General features: G+C 40.6%; 1 protein-coding gene and 1 long non-coding RNA gene across 6 annotated transcripts in view; one reads left to right on the forward strand and one right to left on the reverse strand.

Moving 5' to 3' along the window:
- vps13d (vacuolar protein sorting 13 homolog D) overlaps positions 1-17,419 on the forward strand; it is a 115,203-nt gene that overhangs the window by 81,517 nt on the left and 16,267 nt on the right. For all 3 annotated transcript variants that reach the window (XM_019349809.2, XM_019349808.2, XM_019349810.2), the window contains 2 exons: positions 1,086-1,190; positions 15,438-15,587. In XM_019349809.2, coding sequence (XP_019205354.1) covers positions 1,086-1,190; positions 15,438-15,587 — 255 coding nt within the window. The remainder of the gene's footprint in view (positions 1-1,085; positions 1,191-15,437; positions 15,588-17,419) is intronic.
- Positions 4,096-8,546, reverse strand: LOC109196217 (uncharacterized). 3 transcript variants are annotated; one of them, XR_002057720.2, is made up of 5 exons: positions 8,304-8,546; positions 8,100-8,143; positions 6,261-6,371; positions 4,673-4,949; positions 4,096-4,153 (listed from the first exon to the last, which is right to left on the reverse strand). It is a non-coding gene; the product is annotated as an uncharacterized LOC109196217 (long non-coding RNA). The 3 variants fall into 3 exon arrangements; XR_002057719.2 differs by lacking the exon at positions 8,304-8,546 and having other exon boundaries at positions 8,100-8,270; XR_003215533.1 differs by lacking the exon at positions 8,304-8,546 and having other exon boundaries at positions 4,109-4,153; positions 4,667-4,949; positions 8,100-8,271.

The following is a 17,419-nucleotide window of genomic DNA, read 5'->3' on the forward strand; positions in this document are numbered from 1 at the left end:
TGGTGACGTCATTCGGGGTGACTGGAATTGATAAGGGAATTGTTTGCAAAAATGGCAAACAATTCCAAGGAATTGAAACAGTGGGAACCGGTTCTCAACAAGAACCGTGTTTCGATACCCATCCCTAGTGACCAGTGGTTAATGATGTGCAATAATCATCAAAAAACTGACCTCGTAGCCCATTTTCCACAGGTGGTGCTTGTTTCGGTCATTATGCAAATGTACAGTTTATAAGGTTGCAGAAACCTGCAGTCAGCTGAGACTGAAGAAGTCACTTGGATGAGTGACAAAATGTTTCTCCCTCTGAAAACGAGAAGTCCAGATGAACAGAATCAAGTTTTTGGGATCATGATATTGGGAGCAGGTCTTTATAGTCCCCTTGCAGGACTCCTTGGTCTTCTTGTTAATGAAGAAAATTCTTTCTCACTCAAGCTTGTTTTGACTCATTATCCTGCTCCTGAATATGCTATGGTCGATAGGACACCCCCCAGTAATTGTGTGAATCAGAAGCCAAAGGTACACTACCAACCCACTCATGTTTCCACCCTAGAGACTAGTCAATGTATTCCAGGGGACAGAGCATGCAACACTGAACCAAGTTAGAAACCTCTGGCTAACATTCCTAAAAACACTGGTAGCGAACAACTGTGAGCAACAAAATGATGCATGACAGGCAAATCAGTTCCTGTGTGAGCGTGGCTTGAGACAAAGAATTGAATGTTCTTGAATGGTCACCTGATTTTAACCCATCTGAGCATGTGTTTTTATTTACTGAAGGTGGCATGGTAGAGTAACACATTTGATGTTGAAAAAAAATTACAATTCCATAATACAATTGTTTTTGAGTTCCAGAGTCTGTACTTCAGTCATTTATATTTGACCTGACTCCAGATGTTACAAATCTGATAGACAGTCTCTTTGGTTTTTCTTTTCTGTTCACATACTATAAATCTGGTAACTGCTTCTTTTACAATGTACCAGATATTTATCACGTTAATGATCCAAAAATACTCATGAAAATATCTGCATTTCATCACTGTGAATGTCCTCAGTATTGATTTTGGTTTAAACTGCATTTTTTGCAGATCAGTGATTTCAATCAGAGGAGAATGATGAGGAGCTCCCCTAGTACAGAACAGGATCGGGGCAAAGATGATGTGAAGAAGAGAGAGGCTGAGCAGGAGCTGGAGGTAAAATATGGAAGAAATATAGTATCATCAGAATCCAACTATTTTTAGACATTGAATTTATAACACTGAATTTTTATCCTCCAAATTTCCCTGCAAAAATATTCACCTGCAAAAATTCACCTGCAAAAAATTCAACTGCAAAAATTCACCTGCAAAAAATTCACCATCAAATATTCACCTGAAAAAAATTCACCTGCAAAAAATTCACCGTCAAATATTCACCAGCAAAAAATTCACCTGCAAAAATTCACCTGCAAAAATTCAACTGCAAAAGTGATGAACTTAAATGACCCAAGCCAGAGCAATCAGCACTAGATCGAGTCGAGCGGCTCTCAGCCAATTAAATTACGCTGTTTGATCACATGACATCGTTAGCCAGCAGTGTGTCTCCTAGAAGATAGCTGTTTAGAGGTGAGGGATTAAGGCTGTATCCCAATTCAGGGGCTGTATCCCAATTCAGGGTCTGCAGCCTTAAAGTACGCAGCCTCAACGATCTTCCAGGGCCGCGTACTCAAAGACCGCTAAGGCCGGAAGTGCGAGGCTCGTGAAATTGGACGGTCTAGCCTCCGTCGCGCTTCCCAGGTTGCCTAGCAACCATAACACCAACCACTGGAAACGTTTCATACAGCTTTGTTTGACAGAAATGAAGGAGAACAATTTTGTTCGTGTGTTTGTTTCTACACCAGCTTTGTGTGATTTAATAAGTATCTGAGGCTGAGACCACAGGACTGTAAAACATGATTGTTGGCCTTCATATCTGTACTGAACAGTCATTTAAGATTAGCTAGTAAACAACAATTAGCCAATGTTGTTCATGAGACTAAAGTCAGTGTAAATATGATATGGCCAATATTATAGTTATTATATTAATCATTATAAGTTATTACAGCAGTGAGTTTGAACTCTCAAATCAAATAACTTCTATTGTCACATCACATGTGCAGGTACACTGGTACAGCACATGTGAGTGAAATTCATGTGAGTGAACTCTGTGTCAAATACTGAGCTTCAGTAAAGATTCAAGTTCCAGTTATTTATAAGTCCTATCACCTTAAATCTTCACTCAAAGACAAGTATCTCTGACAGTGTATATACAGATGTATTATATATAAGAGACAAATGTTGTTCGTCTAATATGTTGGCATTACTAAATTTGGCTCAATGCCTACATATATGTGTAAAAAGAAAATGTACGAGCTGTGATAACTGTTTCTGATAGAATGAAGATCAGACTGATATATGAAATATTCCTTTATTGGGTGAGAAAATCAGACCATGTCATAACTGCTTTAAGTCATACAGAATAGATATCAGAGCCTTAAACAGGCCGACTTCTGCTAAATGGGTCAAACTGGGCAGAAAGTCTACAAACACATGACATCCTTATAGAATATGATGTAACACTATAGATCAACTTACCTCAGAATATATAAAGCATATAAACAATTACAGCAATATGATGCAACAAACACAGCAGTGCTACTAATCCAAAATACTCAAAGCTTCATAGAACTGAAACAAACATTTATTTTTAGCTCCATTCTGCTGCTGATACATACTTTAGGTTTCTGAATATTAAACTTGTTGCTGCCTTTCATAGTGTGTAACTTGAAGGCCCTGAGTACTTTCTCCCACACTGAAAACACTGGGATGATAACATTATTTGAACATTACCTAATAAGACTGATTCAGGACCAGTGTTGGTCAAGTTACTTGAAAAAAGTAATCAGTTACTAATTACTGACTACTTCCCCAAAAAAGTAATCCCGTTACTTTACTGATTACTTATTTTCAAAAGTAATCAATTACTTAGTTACTTAGTTACTTAGTTACTTTTTAAAAAGACGATTTACAACCTGAATAGGTGATAAAGCGATAGATCTTTCAGCCCAATTCTACTTTTTCTGCATAATCCATCATACAAAATGTAATCAAATGGAAACGTCTCTTTTTAAAACTTTAAACTTTAAATCTTTTAACATTATGCATCAAGCAAAAACTTAATTATATGCAACATTCTCTGACTGGAAGAAATTTGTTTAACAATTAAACCTATTTTCTGCACATTCCAGCATATAAAATAAAATATTTTTTTGTGTTTACACTCACTCTTTCAAATAGATGAAAGTAAAACACAGCAGAAAATAAATAAAATCAAAGACTCAGCGGTCCTGTTGCTCTATTTTCACCTGTAAAGCAGGACTGGGTTAGGCGGAGGTTTACCCTGGTGCAGGTGTGCCGCAGCGGTCAGTGGAAGAATCCGCGAGTTTCTCTGTGAATTTCCCATTACAGTCGTAGCGCACTCAGTGCTTGCTTGGAAGTTTAGGGGTTTTTTTCGCTGTAAAAAGAAGTTTTCTTCCCACGCACAACGGACACTAATGTTTTTGTCACTTTTTATGGAATCAAACTCAAAATAAGGTCAGTACTTCCACGCTTTGAACGCTGCATGCTCATACTCTCTCGCACTTGATATATTATGATCTGCACACAGCTGTTGTCACGAACGTCGCACTCGCTTACGTCACTGTCATGAGACATTCTCGCAAAAAATCACGGTTTTAGTAACGCAGTAACGCAGCGTTCCTACGTGAAAGTAACGGTAATCTAATTACCGTTTTTGCAATAGTAATCCCTTACATTACTCGTTACTTGAAAAAAGTAATCAGATTACAGTAACGCGTTACAAGTAACGCGTTACTGCCCATCTCTGTTCAGGACAGACAATTAGTTATGTTAAACTTTCCTAGCAGTCCTTCACAAACAGGGAACAGTCTGTCTATTCTCTCCATCTGTCAGCTGCTGCTGGCTCTTCCTCCTCCTCTTCCTCACACACTGCTGAGTTTGTCCTGGTGGATCATCAGGGGTGCAAAGCCTCACAGATGATGTGCAGCAGTGGGTCCCTCAGTCTGTCCTCACTCTGGACACTTGCAGTTGTCACACATGGAAATCAAATGTGTGATAAGCTGCAGGATTCAAACACAAGTGTAACTTATAAATACATGTTCATACTTTTATTCCACAATCAGAGAGAAAGAAACAGAGAGAGAGTGCAGGACAGACAGACAGGTGACAGTCTCAGGTGTACACACTGCTACAAAACAGCACAAGAGAAGGAGGATTTAGTGTTTGTGTTATTACGAGTGCTAAACAAGAAGAGTTCCAGATGGTCCAGTGGACACATGTGTGACTCCTGTGATTAAAGCATCTTTCTTTCAGCTTAACGAGTGAACCGTCAGCTCGTTCAAACACACGTTAAAGTCCGTTTGGCTCCACACCACCGAACAGAGGCAGCAATATAACACAGCTAACATTAACAGTGCAGTGAATCCTGCTTGTGCCGTCATATTCAGGACTGCAAACCGAGCAGCATCACTGACTTTCAGCTTGTTGTGTTTGTGGATATATGACTGACTTTAATTATCCATAAAATCATCACATTCTCTGTAAGAGAATCAGTGAGTACTAAAAATGTGCACCTTTACCTGTGTGTTTTCTGGAACAGGAACAGGGTGATATCTGTGACACAACTCCCACAGCTGGTTGGGACTCGTGTTGTTTTCTGTTCGCAGTGGATGGTTGTCCCATCCACTGCAAAATGTATTAAAATCATCCTCCAGTCGAGGAAGAAAGATGTAATGGCAGCAAAAGGTGTGCGCAGCATTTGAAATGTCAAGAAGGCCTTCTTCCTCAAGGTTGTGAAGAACATCGTAGTAAATGCATGCAACGGCCACCCAGAGGTCTCTCCACAGTCGCTCTATTCTGAAATAATATATAAAAAAAAATATTTAAATTAGGTATGGCCTTTCTTTGGTGTGTATGAGAAATTCCCTGCTTGTTTCTAACCCTACATGAAATGTGTGCATGACAACAGTAATAATACATTATCAGGGCATGTAGGAAGGACCCAGGCATATCACTTAAAAGGTGCCAAAAGGGTTGTAATGATCAGTGGCAATACATGAGATGACAACCAGACCATTAACACAGAATGAACATTCAGGGAAGGAAGTAACAGACTGGAAAAGGTGTGTGAATAACTAAAAATAGGGCAGAGTCCTGAAGGCTCTTTGGGGTTTGTAGGACCTGTCCAATATTTTCTTCCTTGAGGGGTAAATAATGGAAATTGAAAGAAACAACAACAACAAAAACACCTGACACATATGAGACAATATATCCTGCTGGATAGGGCACTGTTCTCTAAAGACATTTTACTATAAAACTTTTTTCATAAAACTATTGTTACGTTCTTTGTCTAGGCGAGTATCGAACGCAACAAGAAGTTGGCCCACCCACACACCACCCAACTAAGTACACAAACCACAATATCTTCTAAAACTGCTAAGCAGCCATTTATTTTGCTTCAGCTGTGAGCAGTGCCAAAAATAACAAACAAAACTCCCTACTGGTCCCTATGCTGTCCTACACAAAATAAAAACCAACCAAAAGACAATCCACTTACCTAACTTTCTAACAAAAACAGGAGAAAACTTAATCAACAAAAATGGCTTCTCACGCCTACTATGCTGCTGCAGTGAAGGATATATACACAAGGTGAACAAAATGTACGATCGCTACTTGACAAGACTATTTACAACTATTTACAAAACTAAGACACTAACACCAAACACACGAGTGGAACATGGTGGATACACAGACGGACCAGCCAGCACAAAGACAGAAGACGCGACTTAAATACACAGAGAAACACAGGGAGATTACACACAGGTGGGGAACACAGCTGGGAATAATCAACCAGACGAGACAGAGGTAAAACTGAACACACTCACATGAGACGCAGACCTTCACAATAAAACAGGAAATGAGAACACTACACCAAGACGAAGACCTGACACTGAGAGACAGAATGACACATGGACCCTGAACTAAACTAAACGTAAGATACAACCGAGAACAAAATCCTTAAACATGACATAAAACACTGACAACATTAAATCATAACATTATACCCTTTAAATGTTTATGTATTTTTAAATAATGGAAATAAAGCTGCAACACCTTCCATCTTATGTCAGAAACATTTGAGGTTGACAGTATTTTATGAGAACAAACCTTTGATTGTGCACACTCATTCCTGAAATGAAACTGCCTCTTCCTGTGCCACGAACAGTAAACATCAGCCGTGCAACCTCCACATTTTCCCATCCGTGGTTGCAACGAATCCTGAAAACAAAGAAAAGCACCTCAAAACATTCGAAGCTTTAAACAAACTTAGATCTGATAATAAAGAACAACTTATGCCTTAATCAGAGTGTTTTTAAAAAATGTAAAAGAATCCTTAAAATCTTTGATTGCTACTGCTCTAGAAGGCATAAAAAAAAAAAATTGTCTCATGAATGCACTTTCCAGCATGTGTCAGTATGAAGTTTAATTTAACACAGCTGTTAAAACATTTTTCAGGATTTACCGGGTTGGTAACAATTATTTAGATTTATTGAATTTATAGGAAATTACACAAGTGCCATCTTGTATCATTATGATCTGTGTAAAGAGACAAGTTTAAGAATATTTTTGCAAAAATACGTTAAAGTTGGAAGTAATTGGCCGATGTTCCAATCTTGAAGATCAGCTGTGCCCATTTGTTGCACATTGTGGGAATGGAGAAGTTGAGGCCCTTGCAGGCTACCCACAATTTTCCCCAAACTGAGCGACCCAGCTAATTCAACACCTTTACCAAGCAGTGCTGTTATGTAATTGGATACAAGGGGTGAGACAGTAATATTTTCCCTCCTTGGTTGTAGCTCCCTGACATTACAAGGGTAATCATTTTATGATGTCGGGTTCAGTGTTACACCAGGATTTCAAATACAGTATCATCATCAATAAGAATTAGTATTATCATTTCAGAATTGTAGGTAACCACTTTTAAATGCCATAGACTACTTATTTGTTTAATTTGATGTATTCTCTCTAGGAGAAAGCAGAGGGAATATCCCGTTTAACTTATGCTATCTGTTTAAGTTTAGATTTGTAAAGATATTGACCATATCCTTTTCTGAAAGTGTGGATATAATGGATGGGGTAAGGTACTGGCATGCCACAACTTTATAGTTGTTAAATTCTGGGTACAAGTATACATGCCCATCTTGTACATGTTTTTTAATATTATTATTATCATCATCACCACCACCATCCTACCCAATTACATGTTTCTTTTACTCAGGTTATGCTGTTTTAATGACTTTACAGTATAATTTACATTGTGTTCCTTCAATTTTCCCTAATTGTATGTTATATTAATCCCATATTTCCGTTTTAATATTTCTAATGTTTGCCTTGTTTTCTTCGCTGCCTGGTCTGCTTCTGTCTCGCCTGTATGGATGCATTTACACCTAAATTTCCCCAACAAATGATGTTTTAATTCACAACTATTCCAGTGAAACACGAGTCTCCCATCTTCCTGATACCGGTCTCGAGTTTTTGGTCACCAAAGCACACACCAACTTCATACTGACGGACATATCACTGCCCTATTCCCGCCTTGTCTGACCGTGTTTTGTGGCTTTGGTTCACTTCACCTCACTCTTCCCCATTCTTGTCATTAAATCAGGCCGTTCTGCAACCATGGCAGCCATTCACTCTATGGCTTTATTCATGGTGTATTTTACCCCTTCACCAAATGCCGTTCTCGTTTCCCACATTATATTTGCAGTGTTCGTCTATCTATCAACATCTGTGGAGTATGGTTTTGTACCGAGTATCCTATTTTGTAGAGCACAGCATGTAAAGGTTAGCTCGGTTAGCAGGATGGTAGCATGTAGCGCTTAGTGAGACACGCCTCAGACGAGTTGAGCAAAGACCCCGTCTGTGTACTTTTATACGTGACCAACGGATTTAAATAAAATTAACGTTTCAAAAGACAAACTTGAAGATAAAACATAATATACTTACCGGAGAACCGCCAGGGTTTGCCGCTCCTGAATTCAAAACTGCCTCTGCAGACAGGCAGGGGAGGCGCGGAAATTTTCTTTGAGTTAGTCAAACGTTTTCCTCAGTTCGAGTAGATGATAAAATAAAATAAAAATGAATGGGATTTTAAGTAGGACTAGGCGTCCTGTAATGATCTCTATTTAGGTGAAAAACTTAATCCCTCACCTCTAAACAGCTCTCTTTTCAGGAGACACACTGCTGGCTAACGATGTCATGTGATCAAACAGCGTAATTTAATTGGCTGAGAGCCGCTCGACTCGATCTAGTGCTGATTGCTCTGGCTTGGGTCATTTAAGTTCATCACTTTTGCAGTTGAATTTTTGCAGGCGAATTTTTGCAGGTGAATTTTTTGCTGGTGAATATTTGACGGTGAATTTTTTGCAGGTGAATTTTTTTCAGGTGAATATTTGACGGTGAATTTTTGCAGGTGAATTTTTGCAGGTGAATTTTTTGCAGGTGAATATTTGATGGTGAATTTTTTGCAGGTGAATTTTTGCAGGTGAATATTTTTGCAGGGAAATTTGGAGGATAAAAATTCAGTGTTATAAATTCAATGTCTAAAAATAGTTGGATTCTGATGATACTATATTTCTTCCATAGTAAAACAACTTTAAATGCATCTATTATGCTGTAACAGAATCTTTCACTTCACGTATTTATTTGTAGTGTATATATACTTTTTAATTTGGGGATTCAGATATTCTCACAGTTTAAAAAAAATGTGGAGCTATACCAGCTTCCCATTTGTAAGAACGAAGACTGGAGGCTGTGCTGCAACTACAGGGGGATCACACTCCACAGCCTCCCTTGAAAAATCTGTTCCATGGTACTGGATAGGAGACTTCGTCCATTAGTCGAACATCAGATGCAGGAAGAACAAGAAGGAACATTGTCATGGAACTGGACCAGCTCCTAATCCTCTCTATGGTATTTGAGGATGTGTGGGAGGCATTTGACCACGTCCCTCAAAGTGTCCTGTGTGGGTTGCCTCAGGAGGATGGGCCTTTGCTACGAGCCATTTGGTCACTGTACAATTCAATTCCATTTTATTTATATAGCGCCAAATCACAACAAAAGTTGCCTCAAGGCGCTTTATATTGTACAGTAGATACAGAGAAAAACTCAACAATCATGTGACCCCCTATGAGCAAGCACTTTGGCGACAGTGGGAAGGAAAAACTCCCTTTTAACAGGAAGAAACCTCCGGCAGAACCAGGCTCAGGGAGGGGCGGGGCCATCTGCTGCGACCGGTTGGGGTGAAAGAAGGAAAACAGGATAAAGACATGCTGTGGAAGAGAGACAGAGATTAATAACAGATATGATTCGATGCAGAGAGGTCTATTAACACATAGTGAGTGAGAAAGGTGACTGGAAAGGAAAAACTCAATGCATCATGGGAATCCCCGGCAGCCTACGTCTATTGCAGAATAACTAAGGGAGGATTCAGGGTCACCTGGTCCAGCCCTAACTATATGCTTTAGCAAAAAGGAAAGTTTGAAGCCTAATCTTGAAAGTAGAGATAGTGTCTGTCTCCCGAATCCAAACTGGAAGCTGGTTCCACAGAAGAGGGGCCTGAAAACTGAAGGCTCTGCCTCCCATTCTACTTTTAAATACTCTAGGAACAACAAGTAGGCCTGCAGTGTGAGAGCGAAGTGCTCTAATAGGGTGATATGGTACTACAAGGTCTTTAAGATAAGATGGGGCCTGATTATTTAAGACCTTGTATGTGAGGAGCAGGATTTTGAATTCAATTCTGGATTTAACAGGAAGCCAATGAAGGGAAGCCAAAACAGGAGAAATCTGCTCTCTCTTTCTAGTCCCTGTCAGGACTCTTGCTGCAGCATTTTGGATTAACTGAAGGCTTTTCAGGGAGTTTTTAGGACTTCCTGATAATAAAGAATTACAGTAGTCCAGCCTGGAAGTAATAAATGCATGAACTAGTTTTTCAGCATTACTCTGAGACAAGATATTTCTAACTTTAGAGATGTTGCGCAAATGGAAGAAAGCAGTCTTACATATTTGTTTAATATGTGCGTTGAAGGACATGTCCTGGTCAAAAACGACTCCAAGGTTCCTCACAGTGTTACTGGAGGCCAAGGTAATGCCATCCAGGGTAAGAATCTGGTTAGATACCATATTTCTAAGATTTTCAGGGCCGAGTACAATAACCTCAGTTTTATTGATATTTGATTTGATTTGATATACCTTTATTAGTCCCACAAGGGGAAATTTCATAAGGCTGCCGACCTATTGCACGCAATGGCGGCGCCATCTTACCCTCCGACCATACATACATTACACAAAAACATCACATGGGGAAGACAGGTCAGAGAGGTATAACAATGGAAAATGCACCACATAAGGAAAGATAAGGAGAAAAAAATAACTCCCCCCAGACTGAGCTCCAGTAGGGAGATCAGTTTGAGAACAGAAAAAAAACACCTCTGCACATAGCACATGAAAAAAACTCTTAATACACCAAAGAAACACATGACAAGCAACAGGGGTGGGTAAAGGGTGAGAGACAGCCGATTTAGACAGTACATCCGGGCCTGCAGCCTGTGCGCTGGTCTCCTTGATCCACCGTCAGCATCGGAAGGGAATAAGCGTCGAAGGCGTTTGGAAAGGGAGGGGGGATGAGTGTGTGCAAATCAGTGTATATGTATGTGTGTGCATGTCCAGAGTTCAGCTGAGACAGTGTCCTTCGCCCTGCCAGGCTAAGTAAACGGTCCTCCAGCCAACCCAGGTGGCCTTGCATAGAATGGGAAGAACAGTCACAACACAGTCGTTATCAGTGTGTTTTTGTTCGGCTCCAGCCTTGCGACCGCAGCCGGCGCCGAGAGGGTATCCGCATGAAGTGATGGTGCTTTTTACTTTAGTGCGAACAGCTCATATGAATTTCCAAGCAGTTCTACAGTCCAACACTGGTCTCTCAATCTCCCGTTGGAGAGCCGCGAGCTTCGCCATACTTGCGCTCTGTGATGTCATTCTTGTGCCCAAAGAGCCGATTCTGAGAACTCACGACAGTGTGCCTCCCCGAAATGTCATCCAATTTACGCTCAGAGATGTTATTCCGAGCGAGCCCTTCCGAGATGTAATCCAGTCTGCACTCAGAGATCTTATTCTGAGTATTCACAGCAGCCGTAGCTTCTCCAAGATCTTATCCGTGCTGCACTCAATGAGCCCATTTTGAGAAACTCACGCCTCGTCCCATCGTTTCAATCCCAGCGGGCAGCCTTGTGGAGGTTTGAACAGCCGGTTCCGCTTTCTTAATTCTTCGATAAGTCAGGGCCAAGCCAGCTCCGATCAGCCAGAACCCTGTTACCATGGTTCCGAATAGGTAGATATCTTCAGCACTCAGGCTCACCCAAGCCCAAACTTATCGTTGAGAAAGGGGTGTCAATTGCATTTAGGGACCAGTTGATCCAATCCATAATTCCTCTTTTAGGTTTTAGAGAACAGACTGTGAGAGAGTGTTCCAGGGAAAAGTAATACAAAAAACGCGAGACTAGACAAGGACACAAGAGGCTAAGCAGGGAAGCTAAGGGAGAGGAGGAGGAGGAGAGGAGAAAAAGTGCGACCGCCTTCGTCAAGAGCAAGAGCAAGATCTGAATTAAGAAGCAGAAAGTTAGAGGCCATCCAGCTCTTTATGTCTTTAAGACATTCCTGCAGTTTAACTTATTGGTGTATGTTATCTGTGTTATGATGATTTCTGATATGAGGTTCAGTTCTACGGTGGTGATCGCAGGGTGTGCACAGGTCAAGTGCCACTATGACCCTCCAGAAAATAACGAGGCCAGGGGATGATCGTTCAGCTCTTTAATGGCAGATTTAGTGTGGGTGTGGGTATGTATGTGTGTGGTTCTACAAAACAGAATGAACAAACAGAACACAAATTACAATCAAATGCAGACAACAATAATCACTATATAACCTATTACAGGCCACATACTTGTCTTATAGGCCTTACTACTAAGCTGGCAGCCTTTACTTATAGTCTGAACCTTATTTGGCAACAAAGAAAATAAACATCGTTCCAGCACTTAACTCTTGTGCCCCACTCACTTATGATGCCAAACAAAGACGGCAAATACACATAACAAATCACCAACTCAAACTGAACTCAGTTTGGCCTAGGCGAACTTAGCTTAGCTTAGCCCAGCTTAGTTTAGCCCAGCTTAGCTTAGCTTAGCGATAACTTAGCTTAGAGAAAATGTACAAACAGTGGATGTCCAGAGAGATAAAACATACAGGCTATCCTTCTTACACAAGAAATATCCTGTAACTCACCAGTCTTATGGAAGCACACTCTCAATGAACCCGCATAAACTGCTCCCGAGCATAACTTGTGATTCACACTGCCTCCATGAATACCATTTTTCATCCCAGTCAAAACATTACTCACAAAACGGTGAGCAGTGTTTTGCCTCTAGTGGCGAGGCAGAAAACTGCATCACAGTCCTGCCTTCAGAACAATCTGGCTTCATGGATAGATAGAGTTGGGTGTCATCTGCATAGCAGTGAAAATGTATACTATGTCTTCTAATGATACTGCCTAGGGGAAGCATGTATAATGTAAACAGAATTGGTCCTAGCACCGAACCCTGTGGAGCACCATAATTGACCTTAGTGTGTGAAGAGGATTCTCCATTTACATGTACAAATTGGAGTCTATTAGATACAGGGAGTGCAGAATTATTAGGCAAGTTGTATTTTTGAGGAATAATTTTATTATTGAACAACAACCATGTTCTCAATGAACCCAAAAAACTCATTAATATCAAAGCTGAATGTTTTTGGAAGTAGTTTTTAGTTTGTTTTTAGTTTTAGCTATTTTAGGGGGATATCTGTGTGTGCAGGTGACTATTACTGTGCATAATTATTAGGCAACTTAACAAAAAACAAATATATACCCATTTCAATTATTTATTTTTACCAGTGAAACCAATATAACATCTCCACATTCACAAATATACATTTCTGACATTCAAAAACAAAACAAAAACAAATCAGCGACCAATATAGCCACCTTTCTTTGCAAGGACACTCAAAAGCCTGCCATCCATGGATTCTGTCAGTGTTTTGATCTGTTCACCATCAACATTGCGTGCAGCAGCAACCACAGCCTCCCAGACACTGTTCAGAGAGGTGTACTGTTTTCCCTCCTTGTAAATCTCACATTTGATGATGGACCACAGGTTCTCAATGGGGTTCAGATCAGGTGAACAAGGAGGCCATGTCATTAGTTTTTCTTCTTTTATACCCTTTCTTGCCAGCCACGCTGTGGAGTGCTTGGACGCGTGTGATGGAGCATTGTCCTGCATGAAAATCATGTTTTTCTTGAAGGATGCAGACTTCTTCCTGTACCACTGCTTGAAGAAGGTGTCTTCCAGAAACTGGCAGTAGGACTGGGAGTTGAGCTTGACTCCATCCTCAACCCAAAAAGGCCCCACAAGCTCATCTTTGATGATACCAGCCCAAACCAGTACTCCACCTCCACCTTGCTGGCGTCTGAGTCGGACTGGAGCTCTCTGCCCTTTACCAATCCAGCCACAGGCCCATCCATCTGGCCCATCAAGACTCACTCTCATTTCATCAGTCCATAAAACCTTAGAAAAATCAGTCTTGAGATATTTCTTGGCCCAATCTTGACGTTTCAGCTCGTGTGTCTTGTTCAGTGGTGGTCATCTTTCAGCCTTTCTTACCTTGGCCATGTCTCTGAGTATTGCACACCTTGTGCTTTTGGGCACTCCAGTGATGTTGCAGCTCTGAAATATGGCCAAACTGGTGGCAAGTGGCATCTTGGCAGCTGCACGCTTGACTTTTCTCAGTTCATGGGCAGTTATTTTGCGCCTTGGTTTTTCCACACGCTTCTTGCGACCCTGTTGACTATTTTGAATGAAACGCTTGATTGTTCGATGATCACGCTTCAGAAGCTTTGCAATTTTAAGACTGCTGCATCCCTCTGCAAGATATCTCACTATTTTTGACTTTTCTGAGCCTGTCAAGTCCTTCTTTTGACCCATTTTGCCAAAGGAAAGGAAGTTGCCTAATAATTATGCACACCTGATATAGGGTGTTGATGTCATTAGACCACACCCCTTCTCATTACAGAGATGCACATCACCTAATATGCTTAATTGGTAGTAGGCTTTCGAGCCTATACAGCTTGGAGTAAGACAACATGCATGAAGAGGATGATGTGGACAAAATACTCATTTGCCTAATAATTCTGCACTCCCTGTAGATATGATACAAACCACTGCAGTGCAGTACCTGTAATACCTACAGCATGTTCTAATCGCTCTAATAGGATATTATGGTCAACAGTATCGAACGCTGCACTTAGGTCTTGCAGGACAAGCACAGAGATGAGTCCACTGTCAGAGGCCATAAGAAGATCATTTGTAACCTTCACTAAAGCTGTTTCTGTGCTGTGATGAGCTCTGAAACCTGACTGAAACTCTTCAAATAAGCCATTCCTCTGCAACAAGCGTTGCCAAAGCCTGTTCTGCATTTCCAACAATAAGTCAGACTTGTTTCCCGTGGGTGTCAGCCATGGCTGCCCTTGGTCACTAATTCTACTCATAGTTTCAGTTTCTAACTATAGCCAGGTGGCTGAAGGCCATATTCATATTTGGCCTTCAGAATTTCATCTCTTCTTTTTTGCAGATACTGTGGTTCTGTTGGCTTCATCAGGTGGTAGCCTTCAGGTTGCATTGGAATGATTCACAGCAGAGTGTGATGTTTCAAGAATGGGACCTAGCACCTACAAATTTAAGGCCATGGTCCTTAGCTGGAAAAGGGTGGAGTCCTCCACGTGAGCTGCTGCGTCATGTGGAGAAGTTTAAGTATCTCAGGGTGTTGTTCATGATTGAGGGGAGAGGGGAGCAGGAGACATGGCTGCAGTGATGCTCTCTGGTCTGGCCTTCTCCTTAGAGATAGAATGAGGAGATAGTCGTTTGAGAGAGTCTTAGAGAAGAGCTACCATTCCTCCACATCGAAAGGAGCCAGTTGAGGTGGTTCAGTAATCTGGCAAGGATGCCTCCTGGGTGTTCCAAGCATGTCGCACCAGGAGAAAGCTGATGGATCCGCTGGAGAAACCCTCAGTGTTCTCCTGGTTAAGCTGGATGGGGTGGGGAGAGGATGATGATGATGAATGTATGGATGAATATTATCTTATTATTTTCTGGAACTTTTTACATTGTTGCACTGGTCTTGGTTAGAATAGGCTTTCTAGAAAACCTTAAAATGGTTCTCTCTAGGAATCATACACTTCTTCTCTGTAATTATACCCAGGTGTTGGTGAACTTGGAGGAGGGGCTAGGGTTGTCTCTGGTCAACAAGGTTCCTGAGGAGCTTGTTTTTACTACGCTGTCTGGTATAGATGTCCACTTTACTCGCACTGCTGCCAATGAAGTGTTGGAGCTGAGCATCCACAATATACAGGTGAGCGTATTGCACATTTGAAAATATTTACAGTACTTAATAAACGTATTAGAGGACCACGCAGTGTGAGGTTTATTCCACAGCTACTTTAAATGAACACTTTCACATGCTCAGGGTATCTTTCCATTATCTGGATTTACTTACCCTAACGCTGACAATCAGGATAAGTTTCACACAAAGCTGGCTATCAACGTTAACACGAGGTTTCACTAATCTGTTTTTTCTTAGCTGTAGCCTCTGTGGTGTATGATAATCTGGCAGTAAGCATAAATTACCATGGCAACATACTGGTTTACAGTAGGAAGTAAACCACCTTCATAATACATAAAACCCTAGAGTAAGACAGTTTTCCAGCTGCCTCTCTCTAGTGTAGGACACCGCTCTGCCGTCAGGTCCCAGCATCCTACTCGCGCCTCCCTTGACACCACACCCTGAACCCAGCGCTCCGCTTCTCCCCTGCAGCTGAGCCATAAACCACTTAAAATCACTTAAATTTGAATTCATGTTATTAAAAGACACATAAATGACTTCAGTTAAGCAACCAATATTTTACTGAAATCTGTAGTTTCAGCTTAAATGGGTGGCAGAATGATACAGTGGTTAGCATCATTGCCTCACAGTAAGAAAGTCCTGGGTTAGAGTCCAGACTGGGGCCTTTCCGTGTGGAGTAAATGGGAAATGGACTGATTCTTATATAGTTCTTTTCTACACTACCTGAGCACTCAAAGGATTTTATACAACTTGCCTCATTCAGCCATTCATACAGGCACTTTTTTCTATGCTTACATCCTTTCTATCTAACACTTACACACATTCAGCCCCACATGACCTTGAATTGGAATAGAGCGGTTGATAATATAGATAAATGAATGCAAAAGATGCTTCATTTTACATTCATGTGTTATACATGCTAAAAATTAAGAAAACAATGTTACTAAGTACAGTGGGGAAAATAATTATTTGATCCCCCTGTGAATTTGTAAGTTCACTTACAAAGAAATAAAAAGTCTCTAAATTTTATAGTAGTTTAATTTTGTTGGAGAGAGACATAATATGAACCAAAAATCCAGAAAAACACTTTATATAAATAACAGTCAAGCACAGGCATGGATGCTTTGGAGTTGTTTTTCTGCTAAGGGTAAAGGATGACTTTGTTGTATTAAGCGGCCGATGTATGGGATCGTGTATGGTAAAATTTTGGATGAGAACCTCTTTCCCTCAGCCAGAGCGCTGACGGTGGGTCATGAGTGGGTCCTCCAGCATGACGGTTATCCAAAACATACCAACAACATAACCTAACAAAGGAAAGGCCAGAGAAAAAGCACATTAACGTCATGGAGTGGTCTGGCCAGTCTCCAGACCTCAGTACTGGAGAAAATATGTGGAGGGAGCTAAAGCTTCGAGTTGCCAAACAGCGCCAAGAAACCTAAAGGACTTAGTGGGTTTTTTTGTGAAGACTGGTGGGCCAAAATCCTACAAGAAACATCTTATTACTGTGTTTGCCAACAAAGGTTTCTAAGTCATTTTTTAGCTCAAATACTTAATTCACTCAATGACATGCAAATCAATTTGTAACTTATTATGAAATATGTTTTTGAATCAAAATTAAACTGCCATAAAAATGAGAGATTTCCCATCTTTGTATTGTAAGTGAGCAAATTTACAAATAATTATTTAACTTGCTGTACTTTGAGTCTGATGAGTGCATCTGGAAAGTATTCACAACATTTAACCTTTTCCAGATTTTGTCATATTATTCCAAAATGGATTGAAATTTTAAATTTTTTTTTACACACATACCCTATAATGACAAAGTGAAAAAGTTTGCTTGA

This window comes from Oreochromis niloticus, linkage group LG20, assembly GCF_001858045.2.
Source record: "Oreochromis niloticus isolate F11D_XX linkage group LG20, O_niloticus_UMD_NMBU, whole genome shotgun sequence".
Taxonomy (NCBI): domain Eukaryota; kingdom Metazoa; phylum Chordata; class Actinopteri; order Cichliformes; family Cichlidae; genus Oreochromis; species Oreochromis niloticus.